The sequence below is a fragment of the Chaetodon trifascialis genome, chromosome 11 (assembly GCF_039877785.1).
Source record: "Chaetodon trifascialis isolate fChaTrf1 chromosome 11, fChaTrf1.hap1, whole genome shotgun sequence".
Lineage (NCBI taxonomy): Eukaryota > Metazoa > Chordata > Actinopteri > Chaetodontiformes > Chaetodontidae > Chaetodon > Chaetodon trifascialis.
In genome coordinates, this window is record NC_092066.1 from 11,615,076 (window position 1) to 11,625,223 (window position 10,148).

Consider the following 10,148-nt stretch of genomic DNA (forward strand, 5'->3'; position numbering starts at 1 on the left):
TTGATGACATTGCTTGTGGTCTACAGAATGAGTCTTCATCAACTGTTGTGGGTTGTTGTTGATGGCGTTTGCCGTCAGCAGTGAGTGGGCACTCGCATATTATGAGAAATCCTGACTTCAGAGTAAACAACAGCATTTAAAGCAACATTATGTAACTTTTTTGCCTAAAAATAACAGCTTCAAAATCATTTTGATGGTACAATGACTTATAAAAGGGAGAATGGTGCCTCATTCATTCTCACTCTGTTCTTGTGAAAGGTCATTTGGATTGCCAGGTTGGACATGTGAGCTAAAACTACGGCACACACCGTCACCACTGATTTTGGTGAAACTGGATCATATTTTATGGAGAAAATGTCCAGCTGCTCTGCTTCATCTCTCTGTGGGTTTCCTGGTGAACAGATGGCTTTACTTGTTGCTAAAGTAACCGCTACCTGCTGCTAGAAGGAGGTTTTAAGGCCAGAGGCTGGGAAAAAAAATACACATTTTTGCATAATGTTGCTTTAAAGTACCATGAAAAACATGACACATAGTAGTAGTTACCTGGCAGACACGTCAGTGAAATGCACAAAGGATGAAATGACGACTCCGATTCGACCCTTGCCACCCTAAAGAAACAGGAGAGGACAGGAGGTGATTCACCACACATGCAGCACTTGTGGTTTTACTCTGTTTTAAAGGACCCAAATACTTCCTTTCTCAATCATCTCCCTACTGTGAGTGATGGGATCGTGCATAAACACACCATTTTCTGCCAAAGTTAGAACAGCATTGGTTATTTCCCATGACACAAATCTGAGTTTAATTTTTTCTCCTCTCGCTGGTTTGAAGCGGGCATGGATAGTTTAGAAAAGGGTGGTGTCACATAGCCTATTTCCGTGCACCAATCAGGATTGAGCAACTTTTGAATTAGATTATGATGACGGCTGGTGGGTTGCTTGGTCGCTGTCAATCACAGATTTGAGCTTTTGCGAGTTAAAACTTACAATACAGTAAGATTAAATCAGGAGCAATTGCTAAATCATTAAAGCAAAACTGACATACAGACGCTAAATGGGGATGCTCACCCTGCAGTGTATAACCACCACATGAAGAGGGTCAGCATTGAGCCAGCTTTCCATGGCCTTACAGATGGTGCAGATCTTATCCAGGGGTGGAGCGTGCATGTCTGGCCAGCCTGTATCCAGGGTCTGAAAACACAATACAACGCATTTCCAATCAATACTTTACTGTTAACTGTAGCTGTTTAGACACACTTAATAAAAGAGGATGAACAGAGATCTAATTTGCCATGGAAATGCTTTGTATTTCCAAACTTACCTTGGGGTTCATTCTAGAGAGATCGTGTCTTTTCTCTGACAGGTTGATAATCTAAAGGGAACATACAACAAAGCACATGACTTCAAATGTCCCTAAGATCACTGCATGCTGCTTTAACAATGCTTCTTACATGAGTGAAAGATGGGTGAAAGATGAACTGTGCAATCAATACTCTCATGTCAACATCCCATGAAAGCCCATCAGCCCTGACATCAATACTGTTTGCACTTTGACACTGGGCTCACTTCAAGGTGAGACGGCACACAGATGAGCACTGACCAGGTAATTATCTGCATGCTTGGACTTGAGCATCCGCGTGACGTCCTTCAGGTTGTGAGAGTAGATCTCCTCCGAGCACCCCCGGGGGAAGGACACAGCGATGATACGCTCCGTGATGTACGTCAGGTCGAGTTCATATCCCTCCTCCATCTTGACTGTTGGGACTTCCTGTTAAAAATAAGGAAGCAGAGACGCAGGTGGCTTAGGCCGTTCAAATACCTCACACCATCCACACTTTAAGCAGGTGACTTTGCTGGAGTCAATATTTGATGGTCAAAGTCCTCAGCGTTAGTCATTGTGTGCGAGTTTCCCGCAGATATCTTTAGACAATGACCTCAATTCCAGATTGCATGACAGAGGTTGTCTTGTTTGCACAGAAACGGTCAACAGTTTGCATCAGAAAAGCTGTGCTGGTTTGAAACGAAACAATATATCAAGGGCTTTGAAACGTGTGAGAGATGATTGTTACTTATCTCTGCTGGCTGCAAAAAGAGATACAGGGCAGCGGTATCAAAGGAATGAACACCAGCAATTTAGAATCCACTGCCAGTCAAAGCAACAGTGACAAAGACAAAAAAAAAAAACTTTTCAAAGAACTCCGGCTGAAACCAGTTACTGTAAATCCCTGAGTGATGGCGTGTCCCTGTGACCTCATGGCCATGCACTTCCTGCAGCAGCGGTCTGGAGAGAGCCTGCCTCACCCCACCACATCCACAGACACATCACTTACTCTCTTATCTAGTCATCTCCGCATGCTGGTTGTCAGCCAGAGACTAGCAAAGACACAATCAGTCAATGAAGCAATCGACAACTAATCATTTTCTATCAAGAGAGCATGAACATCTGTTGTTTCAGGTTAATAACTGCGAGGATTTGCCGCTTCTCTGTTGTTTTATATGATTTTCAAATTAATAAATTCATGTTTTTGAGTCGGAAAAAACTATTCAAAGTGGTCATCTTGACATTTTCTGAGGATTAAACAAAACAATGACTCTAAGAACAAGCTGCAGATGTTCTGTACGGGGGAAAAAAATAGTGGTGAGTTGCAGCTACAGCAAAATATGTTCTGTATGCTGTCCTCTCTGCCCTGAACTGTCTGCACCTTCTTAGATCAAATATTGCAAAGTTTGGTCTCTCTGTAAACATCAACACTTCAGAAACTGGGCGCTCTCTCTTCTGCCTGCCAATGGTTTGGGGTATTTTAAAATATAGATGGTTTTTGTGGCCTTTTTTGTGCCCTTATGCTGTTTCATTTTAATCTCTTTGGGGCGTTCCTTGTTAACAAGAGGTTAAATAATCCAATAAAATAAATAAAAATGCAGTTTTGGATTGATGTTGTGAAAGCTCTGATTGAAGATTTTACATGGAAGTGTTCCCTGCTGTTTTTCCAATTATTTCAAGGAAGCTGGCGGAAGCTAATAGTCATAACACCAGAACCAGTGTGGCAAACTTAAATCTTTATAGATTCAAGTCGAAATTTGGAAAATTGGATAGGGATGGGTAGTAATTGTTGATAGAATGTGAAAATCTTTTTTAAGTTTTACCTTTTAATTTACTGATATTTACATTTGAACTATGTCATACAATTGTTGATTTAGGTTTCAGGTGGCTTTGACACCTTTTTATGTTGTTGGCTTCCTGAAAAATATGTATTGTTTGTTTGTTATGTCAGATATTAAATGCATGTCTCCATCTTGAAAAAAGATGGACTGCGAAAAAAGTTTCAGACTTTGTAGTTCTGTCTTCCTGTGTATCTATTTCTTCCATTAACTGATCATGCATGTACGAAAAGGTCATAAAATAATCAAAAACGTCCATCACAATGTTCCAGAGCCCAAAGAGAACTCTTAAGGTTGCTTTTATTGTCTGAACAACAGTCCAAAACAAAGCAAATTCTCGCATTTGAAAAAACTGGAAAAAGCAAATATTTGTCATTTTTTACTCAAATAATTTCTTCAACTATCAATCATTTATCAATGTAGTTGCCATTTCGATTCCTGTCTATCTACTAATTGATTAATCTTTTCATCTCTAGCTCAAAATCTAATATATTCCATTTCAGAAATATATTAGAATATTGCCAATAAAGCAAACCAAATTATGAAACAGCATAACTGACCATTAGAGCCTGATAAAAGTTTCAAATTTCACACAAACACAAGCACACACTCTCACAAACAGAAACATTCCTAAAGCTGCCAAAGATACCATCGTCCTCCTTGAGTGACTCCAATTGTTTGTTGTGATTAAAACGATCCATAGTCAAGAATGTGTCCATCAATTAAGTTTGCAATGACTGCAGGCTACAGCCCAACACTTTGAAGGGGGCCAGAGAGGGAACCATAAACCAGGGACAGTGTAGCCACAGCTTAAACCACCCCTCGAAGCGGAATGAAAGAGGCCATGTGTATGAAGAGGTCATCCCTCGGGGAAACCGGGCTGGGTGTTTTGTGAGTGCGTGTGTGTTGGTGGAGGCGGTGGGAGCGCGGGGGAAGAGGTCCTCGCGTATTGTTGGAACTAATGGTGGGGTTAGTCTATTTCCCCTGAGACTCTGAGGAAAAACTGTTGACTAATGGGAAATTAATGAACAGGTCGACCAGTACTTAGGCTCTGTGTATCTTGAGGGCAGGGGAATGAGAAGAGGACTTAGAAATGTTTTTGAAGTAACAAAGTACCGTGCTAACCGGAGATGGGAAGAGTATCTAACCAACATTTAACCTCCACATGACCCAGGAGTGTGAAAGCATGTCATTTAATTAATTTGGTGCTGCAATCATGAGTATAAAGATCTGTTTTAAAGGAGTTTTCAAACATTTTGGCATTTTGGGACACAGAGAATTAGATGAAACAAGTGCCACCACCCTCATGTCTGCACGGTAAAAATCAAGCTAATGTTATGGGTGAACAGCTAGCCCGACTCCTTCCATAGCTAATCAAATCCGCCTACAAGCACATCCAAAGCTTCCAGTCTTAATGCTAAGCTGGCTAACAGCAGCTGGTATTAGCTTCAAATTTAACTGACAGACATGAGAGTGATATCAATCTTCTCATTTAACTTCCCGCAAGAAAGCAAGCAAGCATATTTCTCAGAAAGTCAAACTATTGAACAATTGATTAAATAACAAATTTCAAGGTAACTAAGAGGAAATAAAGGTTCAGACCAATTCATGCAATTCAAATGTAAAGTAGCTAATATATCACATCATAAAACAAATCATAAAACGTCTGAACTTGAGGCTTATTAATAATGTCACATGAATCATTCATGTGCACCGCTGCAGCAACCAACATCCTTTTCCTACTAGACCTCTCACTTCTCCCACTCATCATTCAAGCTAACATGAGCGACTTGCCCCAGCACGCACTAAAGATAATTGGTCTTTAATTTGCACTGACTGCTTTTGTTCCTGGTTTGAGGTGCAGCATTAGCTCACAAAGGCAGAATAAGCAGTGCCAAGGAACTCAAATCCCGAGCCCACCCATGGCACTGTGAGAGCAAGGCTGTTAGAGGAGTGGGGTAGGCGAGGAGAGATTCGAGAAAACGGGTTGCCAGGTCTGCTGTGGGCAAGCTGCAACAGGTTTACTAAGGTCAGGATGTTGGGGGATTAGGGTGTGTCTGGCTCCCCCAGCTCCAACCCCTGCAGGTAAGAGCTTGACTAGGGCTGCGTGGGTGCTGTCAGCCACGTTCACACATGCGTGACCATCACTTGGGACCGGCTCCAAATGCCTTTCTTTCAATTATCCAGAACAACGCTGAAAATAAATTAATCAAACATTCCACTTATGAGAAAAGAAACGCATGGCAAACAGAGTGCAGAGGCATATTAAAGTGCTGGGATGAAGCCTGTTTCTATTTCAGCAGCCACACCCTTCACCTGGCCCGCGCTGTACGGAATCTTCCATTTTGTACAGCAGGTGAACAACGAGATGAAAGAAGACGGCATCATGTAATAGGGCATAAACTTCAAAGAGGACTGTCTCAAAATCCAGACATGGGTTAGTCAGACCCTAAGGGTTAAAAACCATGGCCTAATCACGTGAACAGTGACCTCACGGTTGTTTTCACTTTTGAGTCCACTGTGGTGACAGAATAGTTGGCAAAAACGTTGCATGCTTGACTGTCGCAAATTGTCTGCCGAGCCTGGGGTTGAGCCGCAGGGACCAAATCCATTTACGCGAAAGTTTGTTTGTGTGTGATTAGGCTGGTCGCTGCATGTCTACAGACTCCCCGACTGTATTTTCCACGAGCGATTCCAGAGTGGACATCACCATGCAGATTGCTTTTACATATATGTACAAACCAGCGGCAGAGGGAAATACAGTTATAGAGGGTCGAATGAGGGAAGGAAAAAAATGTATTTAACAAGTTTAAAGATAAAAGACAGCATCATTCAGGAGACAGGAATATAAGCAGAGCGGTAATAAGCATGAAAGAAAGAAGCTTGAATTACCACTTTTATTTTGGTTATCAATCAAAGCGTCAATTCCCTTTAGATTTAATATTAAGTCTCTACGTAACTGATAAATCCAAATTAGTAAATGCTGCAAAGTCTTTTTAAACCAATTTAAGAAACCTAAAAAAAACCATGATGCTTGCACACATATGAAAGCAATCAAGGCGCCCCTTCCCCCTCCTATTCACGCTCCAAAATCACGCCGAATTGCTTCTGTTGGCTCCAGCTTCTACTTTATGATTGACATGTTGTGGCAACAGCCTCCATTTTATGACGGCTTAAATATCATTACAGGACCACTAAACTGAAATGATGTGCGTGGAATGAAAAATGGGTGCGCTGATATCCCTCACTAATAGGAGAAAAAAAAAAGAAGCACCAAATCCCTTGTTACATATCAACTCAAACTTTATCTGGTGCAGACTGCGGTGCTGCTCCAGCTCTAATTCAAAGCGGGGTGATAAAATTCATCCAACCCAGCGTGTAGGAACTGGCTCTGTTCAGCGCCTATGGAAAAAGCAGCTACACATACATTACACTGCTGTCTCTTGTCTCTTTGGGAGACTCTGGACAGATTAATGATCTCCTAAGCTGTTTGTCTGCAAACCTGAGTAACACCTAAAGTGCCATAAATGCTTCAGGAAGTCTGTCTGCCTGCGGGGGGACTGCTGAACTGATTTTTTTTTTAACACTACATTTACCTCCTTTTTTTCCTATCGGTTTCATTTCTTTGTTTGTCCAGCTCATGAAAAGACCTATTCATGCCTGTTTACCACTGCATCTGATGACAGGAGTCGTACACCCAGAACAGATTTCTTTGCCCTGGTTGGTATTTAGCATTCACGTCTAATAGCCACGTAATAACTTTGATACCATCAGCTTCACTTTTCCAAACTGCCTTGTATTCACACTTGGCACCGGCGCGTGCCTCATACTGGAGGACAACATGTCCACAGTGGCATAACGGGCTGGTTGAATGGCTCAGAGAGAGACAAGGCCACAGTTTATTCTGGCCTTTTCCTGTCAGGGGCTCTACATGTTTACGCTGTGGCTTTGACACCCTTTCACTGCTGAAGAACTGAAATAAAAAAGAGCTATTGGGAAAAAAAAAAGCCATGGTATTTTTAGCAAGTTTATTTAGTAACCCTGGAACTCTAACGTGTATTTGTCCCACATTTTCACGAGATATAATGACGGGAATAAAAATGACAGCCCTGGATCTGAGCAAATCTGTGCACCCTTAAGGCTCCTAAAGTACTCCCTAATTACCGTTTTCTATCCCAAGGTCATAGTGGAATGTGTTCCAAAATGGACTGCGTTCCCACTCTCTCTCATTCCCTCATCTCTCTTTTTCTTTCCCCTCTTTTTTGCCATTCTTCCCCCCTTTATTGCTTTCATTCTCCTTCCTTCTCCAGGTCTCCTTCTCTCTGTTTAATGGCTTACACATGTCAGCCAAGCGGCCGTGGCACCACTGTGACAAAGTGAAATGCCCCGGTGCTCAGACCCATGCTGTTCCGCCAAGGGTTAGATCACAGTGTTCTGCTTACAGTACACAACGCTAACCTTCTGCCAACCCACCTGTCCAAACCACAATATCAGGATTTCCATTCATCACTCGCTCTGCCAGCCCTTTGTAACTTCCGCCTGTTATATCAGTGAGAAAAATCTGACACTTTGGGTTCCTGACGCGCATTTCTTTCGCCTTGAGGGGCAGATATTGTTCATACGTCTCTGACCTCAAAATAGAACCACCAACAAAAGCTATAATTGCCAGTTCAAAAATGTTTCTCCTGTCTCGCTGGGTCTGTAATTAAAGCTAATCTTGAAAGAGTTTAGCCTGCAAAATGTTCGGAACAACCTGCATGGTTTATGCTGCTTGAACGGAAGGTGCGCAGGCGGGTGTAAATGCAGGTGTGTGTCTGATTTCCAAGCAGGGAAAGGGAGGGACTGGTGCTCAGGTGAAGAGGGCTGTAGCTGCTGTGATGTAAGGACAGCTTGTACATGTCATCAACAATGGCTGCCTGAAGAAACAGAGCCCTGAGGCCGCAAATACCATGCAGCAGCTGTAGCTCAAAGAAAAAAGCCAAACTCTGCCGTTCCTTCATTTATCCACCAACAGACAACTCTGAACAGTCAACAAAAGACAAAAAAGGCTTGTTTCTTTTGGAGCTCTACAGACCACTAGGTACAAGTCTTCCACAAGAATGGCCCCATATGTTTCACATTATAAAAAGGTCTCCAGTACACCATAGCCCACAGCAGCAAGGAACCCCAAATTATAGCCACTGCAAAACACAATTCATTGAGGAAAACATTTAAAAGCTAAAAAGACTCAAAGGAGTCAAGCCAAGCTTCAGGGACTTCAATTCAAAGGCCGTAAATAATACTCTTTCACATGAAAAAGGAAAACAAAACACAAGTTCAGTGCTTGCTCAGTTTGAATGACTCTCTCCTCTGTCGTCAGTGGTGCTACAAGAGCTGAAGTGCGCACACATAAACACACACAGACCCGCGCACACACACACACACACACACACACACACACACACACACACACACACACACACACACACACACACACAAACACACACCCCTGGTTTTAGCAAGACTCAGAGCCAAAGTAAATACAGAGAGCAATGCCCTGTTTTGCACTTTGAATAAATGAGCAGACTCAATGAAATGAGGCTGGGCAAAGGGCTAAAGAGACGGGGAAAAGGCTGAGGGGTCCTGCACTGTGTGGAAGTCTAATCCTGCTTTTAAAGTACTGACCAGCCCGACTTTAAAACCCTCCCAGCTAATGATTGACCGTGGAAAAGTTCAGACACCGTGCCTTACCTTTTCAAACTAAGAGCCAGTACTTTGATTATTCTTCTTTCCCCCCCTTCTGTTTCTCTTTGTCAGTCAGAGCTGCTGAAAGAGAAAGAGTGGGGGTAAAGTCCTGATCAAAGAGCCCTCAGCCCGTCATACAGGCTTAATGCAGGCTGAGAGGCTCATTTTCCTCTGCCGGAATCTGCTCTCAGGTTGATCGCAATAAGCGGCCGAGCTCACTTCGTCCCAGCTGGACCCGGTGCTTTCCTCCTCGGCCTTTTCCGTGGCTGCCGGTGCTATAAACGGGAGCCTTTTGCTCGGTTCCAGAGCGGCTGTTGCTGCTGCTTCTGCTCAGCCCCTCCAGCACACTTCCTGCAGTCCAGGCTGCCGCCGAAGCCGCCACAAGTCCTGGCATGGGATAGTCCTCCCACTGCGCCGCCAGGGCTGTCTCCCCTTGTTCCCTCCCCCTTCCACTCCACCTCCCCTCCCCGTGGCCTCCTCCCTCTGCCTCTCTCTCCCTCCATTTGTTCTCACCCTTTACCCCTCACAGACGGAGACTTCCTCCAGCCGGCCCCCGAGAGGACCCCCCCCAGTAAAAGCCCTCACATGTGAGAAGCGCACGGTGAGATAGGTAAAAGAAATACACTTGGCTTTTTTTGTGTGTGTACGTCTCATTATATCATAGAATATACACGTATAAGGCATCTAAACACCAAGAGATCTCACCAAAGTGTAATTCTACTGGTTGAACCGCTGCTAGGCGCAGAAAAAGGCGCACAGGCGCAATAAATTTGTGGCGTTTGCAAATCCTTGAGTGCATCACCTCAAATATTTACGTTATACATGTCTTTAGTTTTATGAATCTATCTAAAAAATCACACACTTGCCTCACAGGGCTTCATTATTGTTGTTGTTGTTGTTGTTGTTGTTGTAATCATTAGCATTATGTTAAGGCTATGTCCAAAACTCTGTAAATATGTCAAAATATTTTACTGGCAACTGCAGAGTTGGGTTTACCCTGTTCAACCAAATACACTCTAAAAGAATAATGACCTAGTTCAAATGATTAATTCATTATCATAAACCTCTGTGTGTGTGAGTGGTCTATGTACTGAGCTAAAATGTCCAAATCCCCAGTGGTGCCTGGACAGTCACATTATCTTTGGTCCATTTGTCCACATATTATACACTGTAGGTAGATAGGGACCATGATTATTATATTTCTAATAAATCAGCTCATGCACTGCCAAGGACATTCCCTTTCAGTCACAATAGTCCTGCTAATAT

General features: G+C 43.1%; 1 protein-coding gene across 2 annotated transcripts in view; it reads right to left on the reverse strand.

Annotated features, from left to right (window-relative positions):
• LOC139338768 (tensin-3-like) overlaps positions 1-9,238 on the reverse strand; it is a 33,087-nt gene extending 23,849 nt beyond the window's left edge. For both annotated transcript variants that reach the window (XM_070974029.1, XM_070974030.1), the window contains exons 1-5: positions 8,889-9,238; positions 1,600-1,767; positions 1,321-1,371; positions 1,068-1,190; positions 544-608 (exon numbers count right to left, since the gene is read on the reverse strand). In XM_070974029.1, the coding sequence (XP_070830130.1) occupies positions 544-608; positions 1,068-1,190; positions 1,321-1,371; positions 1,600-1,749 (389 nt within the window). In that variant the 5' untranslated portion in view covers positions 1,750-1,767; positions 8,889-9,238. The remainder of the gene's footprint in view (positions 1-543; positions 609-1,067; positions 1,191-1,320; positions 1,372-1,599; positions 1,768-8,888) is intronic.
• Between the last annotated feature and the right edge of the window lie 910 nt (positions 9,239-10,148).